The sequence below is a fragment of the Macrobrachium rosenbergii genome, chromosome 45, assembly GCF_040412425.1.
Source record: "Macrobrachium rosenbergii isolate ZJJX-2024 chromosome 45, ASM4041242v1, whole genome shotgun sequence".
NCBI lineage: Eukaryota > Metazoa > Arthropoda > Malacostraca > Decapoda > Palaemonidae > Macrobrachium > Macrobrachium rosenbergii.
Window position 1 is genome coordinate 12,179,400 of NC_089785.1, and position 20,160 is coordinate 12,199,559.

Genomic DNA, 20,160 nt, shown 5'->3' on the forward strand with positions numbered 1-20,160 from the left:
TCGTCACCAGAAACTGGTCTAGGACTGTTTGTTTCCCCTTCAGGGGTTTTGTGTGTAATATTTGTATGGCTTATATTTACCGGCTCGTTTTTCTCTTTTTTTATATATATACCGACGAGCGGAGTTTTCGTCCTGAGTGTTTGCCTTGTTCCTAGAGCAGTGTCATTTAGGACATGTTTTGTTTGTATAATATAAGTTTTTGTTTTTGGTTTCGTTATCTCTCTCTTGAGTGAATCTTCTTTCCAGAGTTCTGTGCTTTATCTTAAATGTTTGTCTAGTGTTGGCAACCGATTGATAAAGATACCGTTGGGTGTAAACAATTTGTTTCGGCTTCGGGATAAAATCCTGAAACTCATAACAACACCAAATCCGTCATCATGATTTGTTCCTTATTCAGTACTAGGTGTCCTTTCACTTGCAGATAAAATCATATTCTGATGCTTTCCTTCTTTTAAGTTTCTTCGTTACTTACTGCACTTCAGAACCCATGACTTCATTCACTGATACATTCACGCCCACTTCGTCTTCTGGTATGTCAGTCAAATGATCCTTCTTGATATCTCTCATGACCTCACGAACATGTTCCGCTCAGCGTTGTCTGTCGACGGATGTTATCGTTGACCCTTCCCTCATTCTGAAAGGTCTTTTCCTCTATTTCTTTTCAGCCGTCGATATTTCACTAACCTCTGAATGCATGGTATTCCTGTTTTCTCAAGTTCTCACCTTCTCTTCTCGCTCTTTATTCAACCTCGCTATCTAGGGCTGAGTAATTAGCACGTTCTACTTGGCGTTTTCCAACTCATCTTGTAATTTTCCTACTTGTAACTTTTGCTTCTTTTATCTCCTTATACTGTCTCCAAGATTTCACTCGATTTCCTGGGTTTCTGTTCGATCGCCCCGTATCCCAGCACTTCATTTCCAACATACTGATATACACCCAGTGTAGCAAAAACGAAAACACAGATCATTATCGATACAGTGAATATGGAACAAAATGAGCATCTCGTACTGGAATCGCTAAAACAAAATCCGTTTGCTTATATTCCAGCTCACAATGGACTTCCCAATTTTGAGACCGAAATTATTCTCAAGCAGAATCTCAGAAAACCAAATAGAGACGCGAAACCAATGATTATTCAGACGACAAATATGCAATTCTTCGTTTTGCAAATAATGAAACCTCCGTCACTTCCTTTGCAGTTAAAGTCGAAATTCATGAGATGGATTGTGTGACGGATTCATGCATCGACAAAATATTTCCTCGAACCCTCAAGACTTAACTGGAATGATTTCGAAGGCATTCTATTAAAATTAAAATGATCTCAGCGTTACTTAATTTAGAATATTTGTTGTTTTTCGATATGGATTTCACTCCCTACTTAATTTAGGTAACGTCAACAGGAAAAGCATAAACTCCAGAACTTGAAGTGAATTAATTAACCACTGGAAATTTCGACAGCACTCTTCCTGTTCAACTCTTCCTTCTTGTGTGAGAAAAGTGACACAATAAAAGTCAATCTCTTGTTCCACCTCTTCCCCTTCTGACACTCAGTAACTAATTATGTTACACAGTAATGCACATATAAAAGCAGGATCTAAATTATTTTCCGCAGAAACAGGCTTACTTTTAGTATACGATATCCACATTAGTAAACAGAGGAGGATTAAATCAAATCCGCCTATAGTATACTGATGATCAGCTTTTAGTACCGCCATTACCTTCATGTAAACCCACATGGAATTTGCTTACTGAAAAAACCGTGATTTGAATCGTTACTAATACAGTAACTGAGCAAGTTTTGAATAACTTTAATCACCTAATCAAGAACCAATCAAGTGGGAATCCTCACAACCAGTGATTATCAATTTGCGTTTCAATGTCCTGGTCTGATCGGATATCAGGGAATTATTAAAGTTTTTTTTATTTTGCTTTTATTCAGGATGGATTGCTTACAGCAACCTAAACTTTAACCAATAGTGTTTTGTAACTTCAGCTTTAATGAGACCTATTTTTGTACAAAAAATAAATACCAAACAACAAACGTCTTTGTAGGTCACTTTTCAAACAGTTCAAACGTAAACTCTTGTTTTAATTCCTTTAGCATATCAGAAGAGAGATTACAAGAATGACTTTAATGATTCATTTATCAATATTATCGATGAACGATTTTTATAATTTCCATTAATGCATTATCACAAAAATAATCCACGCATTTGCAAATGTCAAAATTTATCTTCAATCCCATCCGATCCTTGATGAATTTGGTCCTATTTAGGATAACTATAATATTTATTATCACACAAAAGGTATTAGGGACCCAATATCCGAAATAATAAAATTCAGTGGTTACCTTAACACAGATTTTCACCCAAGCAATATTCTAAACATGGAGCCTGTGGGTCACGCTGATCAGTAATATGCACTGAAATGCCCCCCAAAGCTTTTTAACCTAAGCACTTCCTATTATTTTCGGAAACGGTTTCAAATGAACACTAAACTTCAAACGGAGATGAAATACAAAATAAATAAAAAGACTGGCTAGCTTAGGTGGCAATTCCAACGAATGTTCGTCAGACAACGAACATAGGTCACCGCAACGATTACTTCTGAAATACTTCTCGGGTAAAAGTTATAGATCTCCTCTCGATTAGCTGCAAGAGACAATGCACATTTAACGAGTATGGATCAATGCTTTATAAAGCATTTTAAAAAAAATTATTATCTCATTTATATTCATCGAACAAATTACTGTAGTAAAGGTGTTTGTCCACACCTGCATTTACCATTAAATTAATTTTTTCCTGATTCAGGTTAGCCAATTTACCACAGCAGTTACTTTAGCTGTGCCGTCAATAACTGTAACATTCAGACTGAAATGAAAACATGTATGTTAAACTTTTGCTTAATATGGCAGCTTTAAATTTATGCCTGCAAATAACTCGGATAACATAAATGAACAATTCGTCTTTTTATGAATGTATCTGTGGCAAAAAAAGAAAAAAAGGTGTCTCCAACGATTTGGAAATTTTGTCATAGATATAACAAATATATCAGCCTGAAGTAAAGATAAGTGTACCAGGGTGTACTATTGCATGCTATTTTTGTTTACCAGTTATAACGCAATAAAAAGGTGTAGTTGTAACAGACCATGTTAATAAACTGCTCTTGGTACAGCTTTTATGAATCGCATAAAGTCCCAGAGAAGACACAAAAGAGTTAGAAAAAATAGTTAGAAAAACCTGTGGTGAAACACAACTGTGAGAATTTTCAAAGCCTGGAACTTCTTAGAGCCTGCTCAGCTGTAGCTTTAATTCTGACAACTGTAGAACATTACAAATATATAAATGGGGATGTATTTCTTCCTCAAAATAATAATAATAATAATAATAATAATAATAATAATAATAATAATAATAATAATAATAATAATAATAATAATAATAATAATAATAATACAGCGTTTCTACATAGTAAAAATTTGTGAGTTCTGCTAGAAAGATTTATCTACCAGAAACCCCTTTTCTCTCGTCTACCTATTATAGTACTTTAAATAAAGAAGTTATAAGCTTTTGACACATTTCTATTGCTTGGTTTAATGTACACTAATTAGGAAAATTAACTACTTTGCAATACGAGGCTTTGCGTAGAAAAAAATGGCCCTTGGTCTTTGCAATCGCCCTCTAATTGCCACAATTCGCCTGACGGCTTCGTTTCAGGAGTCGACATACAATTCAGGAGATTAATTGTTCCGATGCACCTCACTGCACGAAACCTGTCACAGATAATTAATAGCCATCAGTAACCATAATAGATATCATCAGAGTGAAATACGAACTCGAGCAGAAAGAAGAAGCGTGGTGAGGAAAGCGCATCAAATACCAATACGATTTCCTGACCTGGGGAAAGTGAGGAGAAAGTCCAGCTTGACATTCTAAAATCACAGGGAAATACCAATCTCATCCTACTTAGAAAACAAGACAAATATTTGGATATAACTGTAGTTTACTTAGTTGCAAATTCTTGACGACAACAAGACCACTTTATCTGATGGAATTCAGAAAGACACTGTACGAAGGTTTACCCAACTGTATCTGGTCCCTATAATTAGACGAAGTGATCTTACAAACATACAAATACATGCATATATAACTGACATTTTACAAGAAGGAAGAGAATGAAAAGCTACAGGTAAAGCGGAATCTGGAAAAAAGGTCATCTGAATCTCTGGATTTTCATTAGGTTAAAAAGAACCTGGAATGATGAACAGAATTCATTTATTAATACAAAGTGATTACGGTCCCAGAGTCGAAAAAATTAGCACGAGCTTTATCTATTAGGCAGCAAAACCTCACCCAAGTATATTAACACCTTCATTACGTCTTCCCATGACAGAGAGAGTGAATCTCATTTTATTAAAACTTGACCTCCGAGTCTCTGCAACAGCTGGGAGAGAGAGAGAGAGAGAGAGAGAGAGAGAGAGAGAGAGAGAGAGAGAGAGAGAGAGAGAGAGAGAGAGAGAGAGTGCATTTCATGAATGACTTGAAGATTACACTTTCGAAAATAGGACTTTCGAAGAGGACTTTCGAAGAGAAGTTATGGTTTATGACATTGAGGCCGTCAGGCCAAGCACTGGGGCATTTTTGCCTGTTCATCGCTGAAACAGTGAAAGAGGGCGTTGGAGATGTTGGACAGCAAGATAAAGAGGGCGTTGGAGATGCTGGACAGCAAGATAAAGAGGGCGTTGGAGATGTTGGACAGCAAAATAAAGAGGGCGTTGGAGATGCTGGACAGCAGGATAAAGAGGGCGTTGGAGATGTTGGACAGCAAGATAAAGAGGGCGTTGGAGATGTTGGACAGCAAGATAAAGAGGGCGTTGGAGATATTGGACAGTAAGATAAAGAGGGCGTTGGAGATGCTGGACAGCAACATAAAGAGGGCGTTGGAGATGCTGGACAGCAAGATAAAGAGGGCGTTGGAGATGTTGGACAGCAAGATAAAGAGGGCGTTGGAGATGTTGGACAGCAAGATAAAGAGGGCGTTGGAGATGTTGGACAGCAAGATAAAGAGGGCGTTGGTGATGTTGGACAGCAAGATAAAGAGGGCGTTGGAGATGCTGGACAGCAAGATAAAGAGGGCGTTGGAGATGTTGGACAGCAAGATAAAGAGGTCGTTGGAGATGGACAGCAAGATAAAGAGGGCGTTGGAGATGTTGGACAGCAAGATAAAGAGGGCGTTGGAGATGTTGGGCAGCAAGATAAAGAGGGCGTTGGAGATGCTGGACAGCAAGATAAAGAGGGCGTTGGAGATGTTGGACAGCAAGATAAAGAGGGCGTTGGAGATGCTGGACAGCAAGATAAAGAGGGCGTTGGAAATGTTGGACAGCAAGATAAAGAGGGCGTTGGAGATGCTGGACAGCAAGATAAAGAGGGCGTTGGAGATGCTGGACAGCAAGATAAAGAGGGCGTTGGAGATGTTGGACAGCAAGATAAAGAGGGCGTTGGAGATGTTGGACAGCAAGAAAAAGAGGGCGTTGGAGATGCTGGACAGCAAGATAAAGAGGGCGTTGGAGATGTTGGACAGCAGGATAAAGAGAGGGCGTTGGAGATGCTGGACAGCAAGATAAAGAGTGCGTTGGAGATGTTGGACAGCAAGATAAAGAGGGCGTTGGAGATGTTGGACAGCAAGATAAAGAGGGCGTTGGAGATGTTGGACAGCAAGATAAAGAGGGCATTGGAGATATTGGACAGTAAGATAAAGAGGGCGTTGGAGATGCTGGACAGCAACATAAAGATTATGCGTTGGAGATGCTGGACAGCAAGGTAAAGAGGGCGTTGGAGATGCTGGACAGCAAGATAAAGAGGGCGTTGGAGATTTTGGACAGCAAGATAAAGAGGGCGTTGGAGATGTTGGACAGCAAGATAAAGAGGGCGTTGGAGATGTTGGACAGCAAGATAAAGAGGGCGTTGGTGATGTTGGACAGCAAGATAAAGAGGGCGTTGGAGATGCTGGACAGCAAGATAAAGAGGGCGTTGGAGATGTTGGACAGCAAGATAAAGAGGTCGTTGGAGATGTTGGACAGCAAGATAAAGAGGGCGTTGGAGATGTTGGACAGCAAGATAAAGATGGCATTGGAGATGTTGGACAGCAAGATAAAGAGGTCGTTGGAGATGGACAGCAAGATAAAGAGGGCGTTGGAGATGTTGGACAGCAAGATAAAGAGGGCGTTGGAGATGCTGGACAGCAAGATAAAGAGGGCGTTGGAGATGTTGGACAGCAAGATAAAGAGGGCATTGGAGATGCTGGACAGCAAGATAAAGAGGGCGTTGGAAATGTTGGACAGCAAGATAAAGAGGGCATTGGAGATGCTGGACAGCAAGATAAAGAGGGCGTTGGAGATGCTGGACAGCAAGATAAAGAGGGCGTTGGAGATGCCGGACAGCAAGATAAAGAGGGCGTTGGAGATGTTGGACAGCAAGATAAAGAGGGCATTGGAGATGCTGGACAGCAAGATAAAGAGGGCGTTGGAGATGCTGGACAGCAACATAAAGAGGGCGTTGGAGATGCTGGACAGCAACATAAAGAGGGCGTTGGAGATGCTGGACAGCAAGATAAAGAGGGTGTTGGAGATGTTGGACAGCAAGATAAAGAGGCGTTGGAGACGCTGGACAGCAAGATAAAGAGAGCGTTGGAGATGCTGGACAGCAAGATAAAGAGAGCATTGGAGATGCTGGACAGCAAGATAAAGAGAGCGTTGGAGACGCTGGACAGCCAGATAAAGAGGGCGTTGGAGAAGCTGGACATCAAGATAAAGAGGGCGTTGGAGACGCTGGACAGCAAGAAAAAGAGGGCGTTGGAGATGTTGGACAGCAAGATAAAGAGGGCGTTGGAGATGCTGGACAGCAAGATAAAGAGTGCGTTGGAGATGTTGGACAGCAAGATAAAGAGGGCGTTGGAGACGCTGAACAGCAAGATAAAGAGGGCGTTGGAGAAGCTGGACATCAAGATAAAGAGGGCATTGGAGATGCTGGACAGCAAGATAAAGAGGGCCTTGGAGATGTTGGACAGCAAGATAAAGAGGGCGTTGGAGATGTTGGACAGCAAGATAAAGAGGGCGTTGGAGATCTTGGACAGCAAGATAAAGAGGGCGTTGGAGACGCTGGACAGCAAGATAAAGAGGGCGTTGGAGAAGCTGGACATCAAGAAAAAGAGGGCGTTGGAGACGCTGGACAGCAAGATAAAGAGGGCGTTGGAGATGTTGGACAGCAAGATAAAGAGGGCATTGGAGATGCTGGACAGCAAGATAAAGAGGGCATTGGAGATGCTGGACAGCAAGATAAAGAGGGCGTTGGAGATGTTGGACAGCAAGATAAAGAGGGCGTTGGAGATGCTGGACAGCAAGATAAAGTGGGCGTTGGAGATGCTGGACAGCAAGATAAAGAGGGCATTGGAGATGTTGGACAAAAGATAAAGAGGGCGTTGGAGATGCTGGACAGCAAGATAAAGAGGGCGTTGGAGATGTTGGACAGCAAGATAAAGAGGGCGTTGGAGATGCTGGACAGCAAGATAAAGAGGGCGTTGGAGATGCTGGACAGCAAGATAAAGAGGGCGTTGGAGATGCTGGACAGCAAGATAAAGAGGGCGTTGGAGATGTTGGACAGCAAGATAAAGAGGGCATTGGAGATGCTGGACAGCAAGATAAAGAGGGTGTTGGAGATGCTGGACAGCAAGATAAAGAGGGCGTTGGAGATGTTGGACAGCAAGATAAAGAGGGCGTTGGAGATGCTGGACAGCAAGATAAAGAAGGCCTTGGAGATGCTGGACAGCAAGATAAAGAGGGCGTTTGAGACGCTGGACAGCAAGATAAAGAGGGCGTTGTAGAAGCTGGACATCAAGATAAAGAGGGCGTTGGAGACGCTGGACAGCAAGATAAAGAGGGCGTTGGAGATGCTGGACAGCAAGATAAAGAGGGCGTTGGAGATGCTGGACAGCAAGATAAAGAGGGCGTTGGAGACGCTGGACAGCAAGATAAAGAGGGCATTGGAGACGCTGGACAGCAAGATAAAGAGGGCGTTGGAGACGCTGGACAGCAAGATAAAGAGGGCGTTGGAGACGCTGGACAGCAAGATAAAGAGGGCGTTGGAGACGCTGGACAGCAAGATAAAGAGGGCATTGGAGACGCTGGACAGCAAGATAAAGAGGGCGTTGGAGATGCCAGAAAATACAGATGAAGTAGAGGCTCTAAGCTGGGGGCAGGGAGAAACCCCCACACTTTCCACTAAGAAGTAACGGTCTGAGGTGTTGGAGTGTAAGACTGAAGAAAGGAAGCGGGAATAAGGCCAAAGTAAAAGTCCTCCTCAAGGGAAAATATAGGAACAAGCCCTGTTAGGATAAAACTTTGCAAAGGTTTCTGTTTTGTATTTTGTTATCAAGATATAATCACTGTGTCGAACATTTTCTCAACGTAATTTTATTTCTTACTCCTTTCAAACTTCCTAACTCAGTCTCAAAACTTTCCTCTTGAGAGTATCCTGTACATCCGGTATGGCGTTATCTACACCAGTTATAACTGGGTCCTTTTTTTTTCCTCATCAATTACATGGTCTGTAAAGTTCTTGGTCGGCTTATTTATCACAATCGTTGTCAGTTATTTATATTTACTTGTTTTTTCCATGGCGCTATTTCTTCTATTATTGTTGTTGTTAGTCTCACTTTCATAATCAAAACACTATCTTACTCTCTCCACGGTTTACTTAGCAATTATTGTTTCTCTGTTTCAAGCATTAGCCTTGATTACCTATCCCAGTACAACGGAGCAATTACTCCTTTTACCATTTCCTTTAGAAACACTCCCCCAATTAGAGATACCTTACGCACCCCCGTCAGCCACTAAAGTACATAATCACCAGTACCTTCCTTTAGCATCTCAGCTGAAATCCCGTCAACTAGCACCGTTTACCTTTGCTCGAACCCTCTAACTGTTCTCCTTCAATAATAAACAATGATATCACAGACATTCTCAAACACACTCATTCCTTCCTTCCTTCCCGTCTTGCATCATTCAGACTGGCTTTTCTCTTCCGTTGTCTTCATTAAGCGACTAAAGTGAAAAGTACCATCAGTGAAAATGTCCTTTCGACATTATGTCCGTCCAATGGAAAGCGAGTTCGGCAAGCCGGACTTTCAAAGCCAATTTTCTGGCGGATATAGTGACAGCGTGACCTCAGTGTCAGTTCAGCAAAATGTTATTTCATGTTTTTCATGCAATGTTCCTCCGACAAGTTTCCGTTTGACAAATGTTTTTTCAAGTGAAGTTTTCCCCCGATGTAATTAAAAGGCTGCTTATTAGGAAACTCTTGACGATCATGAGAAATATATTTTTTCAAGAGGAATAAGTCAGGGTGCGTCCACACTACAAGAAAACATGTCAAACACATGTCGGTAGCTTATCGTACACACATCACAAACAGGTTAAAATAAATTAACGACTTACTGGCAGTCGTAAGCAGTGCGTCATACGATTACCCAGTATTGTCCAAAGATTCGTTCTCCATTTACGGTTGTTGACTTGTTTTTAACCTGTTTGATACATGCATGCAATAAGTGGCCGATGTGTGTGTATGACGTTTTACAGGTTTCACTACAGAGCAGACACTCCCTAAAATAACCTTTCTTCCTTAAAGGGACACAAAGGGACTATCACTTCCTCGTAAGTAAATTCCTGCTGGACTAGGAAAGGAAAATTTGGTCACCATGACATTGACCTTTGAACTTATGGAAATAAATTTGCTTAAATGTTATATTTAATATAATTATAGTGAAAGAATTTGATAAATGGATTAAAGAGCATATTATAAAACCCCTTATGAATTTACACGAATTTTCAATTGTGGTACAATGATAGTCTCCAAGTCGTAAATCCCAAATTTTAAGACGTGCCATCGTCCAGTCCGAAGATATTATTTCTCACCTTGACCCCTGTGTAAATAAGCAGAGAAATAGTAACTTGGTCCGAGATTAGGGGCGGTAAGACCGTCACTGGGATGGGGATTTACCTTACCAACCCTCTCTTATATTACTGTAAGTTCTGATAGTATGAGAGTGCTGGTTATTCTAAAGTGTTGAACCTAAAGCATCAATTAGAAACAGAATTAACGATGAATAGGTATCATCCTGTATAGCACTCTGTGCTCTGTATAATTATGAGAAAAAAGGGCAGTTTAGGTACTGTTGGTCAAGAAATTGAAAAACACGCCTGTGAAGCAAAGAGGCAGGAAAGCAATTATCACTCAAATACTTATAATATAAAAAATTCTATTTCGAGGTGAAACGAGTTCCAACAAGAAGTTATTGAAAATGCTCGATGCAAAAGAGTAGATATTAAATTTAATTTAAAGTTAACAAAACTAGTACATGACCTGTAAATGTCTTTTTTTCCTCAAAAAGGGAGATGGAGTAATGTTGGAAAAATAAAAGTGGTTGACTGGTTAGTATTTAAGAATAAATGCAACTAATTACTGAACAAACCAATAAGGCCAACTCCTTGTTAAAAGAAACAGGCCATCTGTTAAAAAAAATTAAATACGAAAGGTACAAAGCGAAAAATATAGAAAAAACACGCACTGATAAATGTGATGTTTTATACCTGATGTTTATGGGAGCGTTGATGGGCCTCAGGGAGTCCAGGAGAATGGCGCCTGATGGGGTATAAGTTTGGAATTGGCAGTGAAGAGAGAAGGAATGCGTCCCTTGGATATCTTAGGACGATGGAGGTCGTCGTTATCTGGTTTTTGACTATGAAACGCCCACAAAGACTGCAGGAGCCTCGTATCGTCTTTTAGCTATAGCTTTTGGGTCCCTTAATATTATGGATTTGGCCTATTCAGAGGACCTCTGGCTTGTCCTTATAGGTTATTAAATGCATGGATGGATGCCTTTCAGGCTGAAACATACACAGCATGTCTGTCACTGAAGCGTTCAATGAATAAAAGATTCTCTCATCTTTTCATCATGAAATCCGTGCTCTCTGAAGGATTTGAAATAGTAGGTCTAAATTATTTATTTTCTTTTTACCTCACAATCGTCCTTCCCTTTATTGGTTTCTTTCCAGTTCTGCTTCTCTTTCTGTCGGGGGATTTCGGCTCTTTGTCTTTTACCCAGTTCCCTTTGCAAAAACTGACAGTAGGTATTTTCATGAAATTTAAGTCTTCTTGAATAACTCGTCTCGGACTTTATCTTGATTTAGAAAACATAAAGAAAATAAGTAAATAAATATAAATTAATAAATAAGTAAATAACTATCTAAATAAATATACAATAATAAAAAAATAAACTATTCGATTCATTAATGTCCTAAAAAATATTCATCAAAGAATATGAAACCAAGAACGATTAATAAAACCGTCTTATTTTATGCCACAGCGACAAAACTTCAGTCAGTTCCTTTTCACACAGGAAAAGTTATATGAATTAGATAAATAAATGAATACTCTCCATCACTAATGTCTTCAAAAACCCTCTCTGAAAGATTATGAAACAGGGCGTTATACCATAGCGACAAAACTTCAGACACTTCCAAAATGAAAAATCCAAACAGCAATGAGAAAAGGTTTGGGGAATTCTACAAATATCTTACCTAAAGATCGGCATTCAATCAAAAATATTTTGACTGTATTCTTGTTCCTTTCTGGAAATCCAGATGTAAAGAGAGAGAGAGAGAGAGAGAGAGAGAGAGAGAGAGAGAGAGAGAGAGAGAGAGAGAGAGAGAGAGATCAATTTTGTTAATCCTGCACCACTGGATAGAGCCCCAAACAAAAGATCTTTTGCAAAAGGGTTGCAATTTGCAAAGATCTCTCAGTCTGTCTCTTGGCCGCTCTGTCCATCGTAAAAGTTGGGCGAAAAAGCCGAAACTTCAGCATTGCGAGAGCGTGCTGAGCACCTCTTTACATTCTCCCCTCCCTCCCCAACCTCTCTCTCTCTTTTCCAGTAAACGTTTAACATGAACACACCATTAAGGAATTTCGGCCATTCTTTTCCTAGATTCGCCCAAGACCGCATTCCTTGCAGCCATGCAATTCTGCTTCCCTGTTTAGCTTCTTGAGGAAAACGTTAATGTTCTTAGTGGAATATACTGTTATCTATTTGAATTTAAACTTAAACGACAGACACATATTCCGTTTTGTATTGCCATTAACTGAAAATTGCGTGGCAAAAGTTTCTTTCCAGGTGGGAAAAGACTGATCAGGATTCTGACGGTGGAAATAGAAGCATGTGATTGTTACAGTCATTTTGATTGTAAAAGCGCAGTCCTAATTTCTGAAATGTACACGGGTCAGGCAAAATGATCTGACACATTTGTAGGTTAAATAAAAGGCATTTTTTTTTCATATAATGCCATTTTGTTTTGTTTCTTTATAATGCCATTGTTTTTCGTTTCTTTTTCAGTTGCTGCCATGAATTGGACTGGTGAGCATCGCGCTTTCATTGTGGAAACGTTTATCAAAACAAACGAATCTGTAACTGCAACACAAAGAGCGTTCCGTTTGCACTTCAATCTTGGTAGACATGATCCCGTACCAGCTCGAAACACGATCTTGTTATGGGTTACCAACTTCAGAGCTACTGGATCTACACTGAAACGAAAATCAACCGGCCGACCTCGCACCGCCAGAACTCCAGAAAATGTGGCAGCGGTAAGAGCTTCAGTTCAACAGTCTCCACTCCGTTCCACATTTAAACGCGCCCAGGCTCTTAGACTTTCCGAAAGAAGTTTGCGAAGAATTCTTCACAATGATCTTCAAATGTATCCATACAAAATGATGGTGGCACAAGAACTCAGCGAAAGAGACACTGAAACTCGCAGAGCATTGTGTTTGGAAATTCAACAACATGTCCCCCATGCAGCAGTTGTGTTGTTCAGTGACGAGGCACATTTTCACCTGTGTGGCGCAGTGAATAAGCAAAACTTCAGATACTGGGCCGAGAACAACCCTCGTAAGTTGCATGAACGCTCTTTGCATTGTCCTCGGGTGACTGTATGGTGTGCTGTGGCAGAATTCGATATATGGGGTCCGTACTTCTTCGAAGAAGACAACGTCACAGTGACTGTGAACTCTGATCGATATTGTGAGATGCTAGAGACTTTTCTCAGACCAAAATTGAATATGCTCCACGATATGGACAATGTTTGGTTTCAACAGGATGGGGCAACAGCCCACACTTCTCGACGTGCGATGGGGATTTTGAGGAAGATGTTCCCTGGTCATTTGATCTCATTGCGTGGTGACATCGGTTGGCCCGCCCGTTCACCTGATTTAAATCCGTGCGATTTTTTTTCTCTGGGGATACCTCAAGTCAAAGGTATACATTAATCGCCCTCGATCTCTTGAACAACTTTAAGATGCAATTCGTCAAGAAATTACTGCCATTCCACATGAAATGACCCGCCGAGTTATAGACAACTTTCGTGAACACCTTCGACAGTGTGTGGACGATAATGGATCCCATTTGACTGATTTAATTTTTAAAACATAATGAAACAAAATGGCATTATGTATACTTTTCAAAACTAAAAACACTTTTTTTGTTTCTTTACTTCATTTGCATTTTATTAAACCTACAAATGTGTCAGATCATTTTGCCTGACCCTGTATATTTTCGATAACATTAAACGGACTGTTTCATACACTGTGGCTCATTCCATCACCAGGACAACAAACGGAATCCGGACTAATCCTTGGCTCAATGATTCATGCACAAAGGCACACCACGATAAACGCACGGAAATTCAAAACACGGAGGAATGTGCACTTAGATATAAACTACTAGAAAAGTGCTGAGATTCGCCTTTAACTAGAGTATTATAACTAGTATATAATACTCTGGTTCAAAAGAACGCTAGTAAGATATATAACTAGTGTACATTTCTTACTAGCGTTCTTATTGAAGCTGCCTTTATGTATAGCAACATTTCCAGCTGTGATTTGTAGTTTGAAGCATCAGTTTTAATCGGAATTTTCAACAACCTTTCACATGAATAACTTTTGCGAGGCAGGCGCCAGTGCTTGAAAAGGAACGTGCAGCAAGATAGAGATGAACTTGACCTTTTGTGAAGTGTCAGGGTCTGAGCTTCCCCCGTGTTTTCTCACTTGATTATTGCCATTAATTCAGTATTGCCATTTTTAGGGCACTTTATGGGAAATTAACTGTGATGTCAATTCGGAGTAACAAGAGGAGAGGAGGAAGACTGACTTCCTGCTGGCGTTCTCTCTAATCGTGATCCAAAAGTGATTTCCTCATAATCAGAGTCGTTTTGTTTTACAAATACCACGAACTGCAATTTGTTCCATAATATAACCAACAGAGATCAAGTACTGTCCATGTCTCTCTTGGAAATATGAATTTTTATGCTCTTTAGTGCATTGAATATTGGCCGAAATGAAATCATAACTAAAGAATAGACATATTCACACCGCTTACCTCACGTTAAGAAAAGATACATCTTGCATTCAAAAAGCTATCATGTGGTACCTCAGTCACATTACTCGATCAACTGGTCCACCAGACAGAAATATAATTTTCCCGATCCAGTCAGCATTTGAGGAAACAGGCCTGATTTCAACATAGTCGCCGCAAGTTAACAAAGCTTACTGTATATAACGAACCAGAAAAGCTTCAGAGCTCTCTAATGACGGCTCATTCATATTTCCGTCTCCAGTTACTGAAATCATGATTCTTTTTTATGTAAAAATGGCTTAATTAAATAAAGATGCATAGATATCCTATTGTTGTTGTGTTGCAGTGAGACATATCATAAAATAACAAGTAATCACCTGAAAATGTTTGGAGAAAGTAATTTTTATATTTAATGGTCCTATACCTAATTTTCGGCAGATTAAAAGATTCAATATTGAAAATGAATTTATTCTCTTACGAGACTAAAAAAAAAAAAAAATTAGAAGTTGGTCTTTCACATTCGAATACCGGCCCTCGATTTGTATGGAGTCTTTGTTGTGTGTGTGTGTGTGTGTGTGTGTGTGTGTGTGTATATATGTATATGTATGTGTGTATATATATATATATATATATATATATATATATATATATATATATATATATATATATATATATATATATATATATATTGTAATGTGCGTGTGTGTACAAGATAGTATTGGTTTATTGTTAATCATTAACATATAATTGCTCTTAAGATACCATTTCCTTCAAGCAATCTTTTACAAGAATCCTTACCAAGCGGAAAAGCAGTAAACCATTTTTGATAACTGTTGTTCCTTGATAAAGACATTTCCAACAGTGTTTAGGCGCGCAGGCAAATCCGATAGAAACATCGCGAGAGAGAAACGCCAAAGAAGAAAGAGGTTTTCGTTTCTTAGACCGCACTGACTGTCCAATGATCTATGAAGCTCATATTTCCCCTGGAATTCCTTCTTTCAAGGCTCCTGGGCAAAAGGAGAGATGAACTGTAAAGCTTCAGTTTTCGCTACAAGTTTCGTAGGACAATGAGCGCCTCTTTCTTTTAATTGGTATTAACATGAACAAATTAGCTTCTCCCCATCTAGGAACTATTTTTATATTTAGACAGTTTTATCTGCGATACGGACACCACTTGATAAGCAATTAGAAAGCGCAAGTTAGATAATAAAAAAGAAAGCTTGGTTGGATTTTTATTTACTGATGTAACTTTCTCCGGACGCATGAATCAAAGACGTCCTCCTGGAAAGCTTTCTTTTATGAGTCGACCAAAGAAGAGATTCAAGCCGCAGGTGCCGTGGAAAAGTGCCTCCTGAAATGAACTTATCGGTCCCGGAATATTATTATTATGGCTCGATAAAGGTTGATTCGATAAAGCTCTACAGGAATAGCACTTCTTTTTTTTACTTACCGCAGTCTCATTTCATTTCCATCATTATTCGTAAAAATGAACTATTGTCCTCCTGGAAAAAGTCGATATGGATTGAGCCATTCGACGTAGTTCTTAATGGTGTTCCAACATTTTATTTCTTTGCATTACCTGGAATCGTTTCAGTCAGCGTGGGACAAATTCTCCAATTTTCGGATGATAGTCTGTTCAGTCTTCGGAGAAGTCAAGTGAAATAAAAATCTTGGTACCAGTGAAATGGTAAAATTTATTTGAAAAATCCGGTTCAAATAAAACATCTAAAATGTGTAATATATAAATAGAATTCAACATGAATTATTATTATTAAGACATTAAGATTATTTACCATTCTTTGTCCTGGATCTCTTTATAGGAATGACAATTTCCATGAACTTATTTGTAACACAATACAAAATTTTGCTCGAAACTGTGTCTTTAGGAAGTCTGTTTTCAATTAATATCTAAGATCCTTTGTTTTTTATATAGAATGTCAGGGTCCCGAGCAATGAGTTTCATTATAATGAAAATATCGTCCCTTCCTGGAATGTTTAGATTATCTAGAAAGCTTTAGCAAATCTTTTTACGTTCTGTGTTTTTGGGAAACTTTATTCTTCGCAATAGTCACATTACCTTTTATAGATTTTATTATTACGACCTCAATAACAAATTTACTTAATAAAAAAGGAAGTATGGCTTTTGTAATATTGGTTATAATTTAGAGTTCGTTTTGAGCCATAAAAAGCTGCTTGAATGTTCAAAGAAACTAACAACAACAACAACAACAGCAACAACAACAATAATAATAATAATAATAATAATAATAATAATAATAATAATAATAATAATAATAATAATAATAATAATCTGAAAACTCTTTGGATGAATATAATTTCCAAGTACTGAAGGTCTGTGGGAATAACGGAATTATGCATCTAAACAATGATTTTACTTTCTTATTTATTTACCGTTGACAGAATTCGTGCGTAACCTTTAGACCTACAAAGTCCATTGAAATTTCAAAATTCTATTTCTCTGACAACAACAGCAATAATAATAATAATAATAATAATAATAATAATAATAATAATAATAATAATAATAATAATAATAATAATAAAGGGTTATTAATAAAATATTCCACACGAAAAACAAATCAGGCAATGAATCTCACTTAGATGATACGCGCGCAGTAAAGTTTAAAATGAGCATGAAACCTGAAGCAAATCATAAAAGCTCTTCTTCCTAATCTCTCTCAAGTCCATTAAATTAAGTTTCCGGAAGACTCAACTTTTCTTGCAATATAATGCAAAGTTTTCTCTACGGCATAATGGGACCCAAAGTCCTCTGATCACATCCAGATATATGCTACGTTTTGCTGAATTTGTATCACATTACAAACCAATATATAAGTTACGACCTCTTGGATGAGGAAATGGATGAATAAACTTCCGTGGTCTAGTCTGAAAAAGGTTGGAAGCTTTTTACTTATTCTTTTACTGTTACTAAGCATTTCACTCGCCTCAAGTCATCGTTCTTTTGGAATAACTTCCTAAAGAACAGTCGGATCAGTAAGAGATTTTGGCAGAGCCTTATTCACAGCCTGCAGCAATTTGTGTTAGCATAGCGCAGTACCAAAATTAAACATTGAAGACAGTTTGTTCTTGAAAATGAGCAGAAATTCCAACAACGATGATACCAAGCCGAACGAGTGACTTTGACGTCACGAAAACCTCACTATTAAGCCCCCTCCCCCAACCCATCTCAATTGTCTTGTTTGTTGTTGTTGTTGTTTTTTTTTTTTTGAATTTCCACCCAGTTTCCAACCCTTGAACATAGACTGAAAGGTTAGGGGAGGACAGTGATACCCTCGGGGACCTCGCAATTCATGTGCTGTCAAGGCTAATTTTAATCCGGCCATTCTTGTTTTATCGACTACTTTCCTCTCCTCACTTGATGTCAGTGACTGAAGTGGTTGCTGCGCCACTGTAACTTTCAGTCAATGATTGATTGATTGAATCGTTCATTCATTCTTTTTTTTTTTTTAACTCGGTTTAAGCCGTAAATTTCGTAAATTTACTGTCATTGGATTTTTTTTTTTTTTTTTTGCTGTTTTACTCTCAATTAGCTAATGTCTTTTTGTTCCAGAGGTTTTGATTCATTTTTCTTTTCTCTTTTCCTGTTGTGTTTTGACCCACACTCACACCTCTCGGTGGTATTCTTTTCAGTTCCGGTCTGGCTCTCTACATAATAATAATGATGATATTGCCTTCTTGTCTCAAATTGGTTGAAAATAAGCCAAGGCCTATAATTGGAGAATGAACCTTTGGCCAATACTGCATAATCGTATGACGCCCAGGTAAGGACTCCCAAGAAGTCGTTGACCTGTATTCAACCTGTCTGTGAAGTGTGCGCGATAAGTTACTGACGGGTGTTTATATATAACGTTTGTTATTGCAGTGTGGACTCATCCTCTGGTAATCAAATAAGAGTAAGCCGTTACCAGTAATATAAGAGAGAAAAACATACTATTCCTTTTAACGCAGCTTATGTCATAAAGAACCAATATTTTTAACTAATGTATTACAAACCCAGGGGAAAAAAGGTAGCATATATATAAAATATTGTAAAGTTCCTACAACCAGGTATAACAACTAAGATTACGCAGTACTGCCTCAATAGGTATCCAGAAATTCTTTGGAAATGAATGTGAATATTATAGTTTACTAAAACTGTATGATTACTAAGGTTATTCAAATAAGCAAGTATCACACACGTGTGACTTGAGTTGCAAAAGTATTTTTGTAAATGACTACCGGTGTTTTTTTCATGTGATTAAATCAGAAATTAAGAAACGTGTTTAGGCCATAGATATAAGGAGACATCTTCAAACATTCATACAATACAGTAAGTGTGCAAAAGCGTATGGCAAATCTTACATAAACAACTTGAGAGGCCCAGCCAATACTCACTGTTCACACAATGTTTAACAGACTAAAGTGAGTACAAATTCCGATGTGTACAACTAACGACCACGTACAGCCTAAATATAACTCTCTCTCTCTCTCTCTCTCTCTCTCTCTCTCTCTCTCTCTCTCTCTCTCTCTCTCTCTCTCTTCGCAGAACCTGCATTTGGAATCGACAAAGGATGCCGGGATTCTTCAGCTTTGTAACATTCCGCTCTGGCCTGTGGGCAGAGACTTTTAAAGCCGAATTCCTAAAAAGGCAACATGTTATCTGCAAGAATGCTAAAAAAACATAACTCTCTTGATGAACTCTGTGCCCTGAGGGCTTTTCAAAATCAAGAAACGCTTGAAAGACTTCAATTTTTACAAGCTATTTTTTCTTCTTATTTTCTCGTCGGTTTGGTGAGGAAAAATGGTCGTTTGAAGAGAATCGTTCCGAGAGATTCCAAAAGACTCAGAAAAAAGTTTGTTACTTTTTGGCTTCGTGTTTCTGTTACGCTCTGAAGGGCGTTTTAAAACTGTATTGTGATAGGTTTTTTCATCCTATGCTGAAATAGCTCTTACCACAACCGTTTTTATGAATAATCTCACTATGACTAAGATGGGTCGTTCAACTGGAATCTTGATGTCGCCGTTTCTTTGTCTTCATATGTTAATGTTAAGAAAAGGTTTTATTTTACCTGCTGCTCTTGAGACGGAACAAGATAAAATTTGTGAGAGGGGAGGAATGGCAGCATGAATCGCAGATAAGTTTTTGTGGTACAATCACCAGCCATTTTTACCGAGAAACGAAAGCAGATTCCTTTACCAGCAAGGAACTATAAGAGGACTGACTAAGAAAACCTGCTGTCGTGATCAGTACTACGGTGCCCGACAGCCTTTCAATTGATATTTGGTTTACAAGAAATAAAAACAAGAGGGATACCTCGGGATGAAGAGGCGTTCGTATGAAGGTATTACCTTTAAATGGCAAAAAAAATTTTTTTAATTTAAATCACGCCCTGTGAACAGAGAACCGTAAAAGCTACCAGTAATGTAAATCCATCGCCATTATGGTTGCTATATTATCCAAATATATTAGACTATGCGCTAAATTTGTCATGTGAGTGTAACAAACATTCGTTGAATGTTTTAGTTATTTTATTCGGTTAAGTTTATTCATAGGGTAATTTACTGACTTGTATCTTTTCGTGCAAATATTGAAGAACTGAGTAACAGGTTCTCCAGTTGCTTGCCATTAAAGCGTGAAGGCGCTGTTCAGACCCTTTTGAACTCTCGTTTTCCACTTCTCGCCTTAC

General features: G+C 38.8%; 1 protein-coding gene across 1 annotated transcript; it reads left to right on the top strand.

Annotated features, from left to right (window-relative positions):
- The first annotated feature begins 5,805 nt into the window (after positions 1-5,805).
- Positions 5,806-8,229, top strand: LOC136829938 (uncharacterized). Its single transcript, XM_067089112.1, has 4 exons — positions 5,806-5,820; positions 6,671-6,850; positions 6,935-7,090; positions 7,858-8,229. The coding sequence occupies exons 1-4, from the start codon at positions 5,806-5,808 to the stop codon at positions 8,227-8,229; spliced, it is 723 nt and encodes a 240-aa protein (XP_066945213.1).
- Positions 8,230-20,160: the final 11,931 nt, after the last annotated feature.

What these genes read in the sequence shown, in the direction of transcription:
- LOC136829938 (XM_067089112.1), top strand. An exon ending in GACAGCAAGAAAAAGAGGGC is followed by an intron (nt 6,851 to 6,934) that starts GTTGGAGATGTT and finishes GATGTTGGACAG; the next exon opens with CAAGATAAAGAGGGCGTTGG. An exon ending in ATAAAGAGGGCGTTGGAGAT is followed by an intron (nt 7,091 to 7,857) that starts GTTGGACAGCAA and finishes GACGCTGGACAG; the next exon opens with CAAGATAAAGAGGGCGTTGT.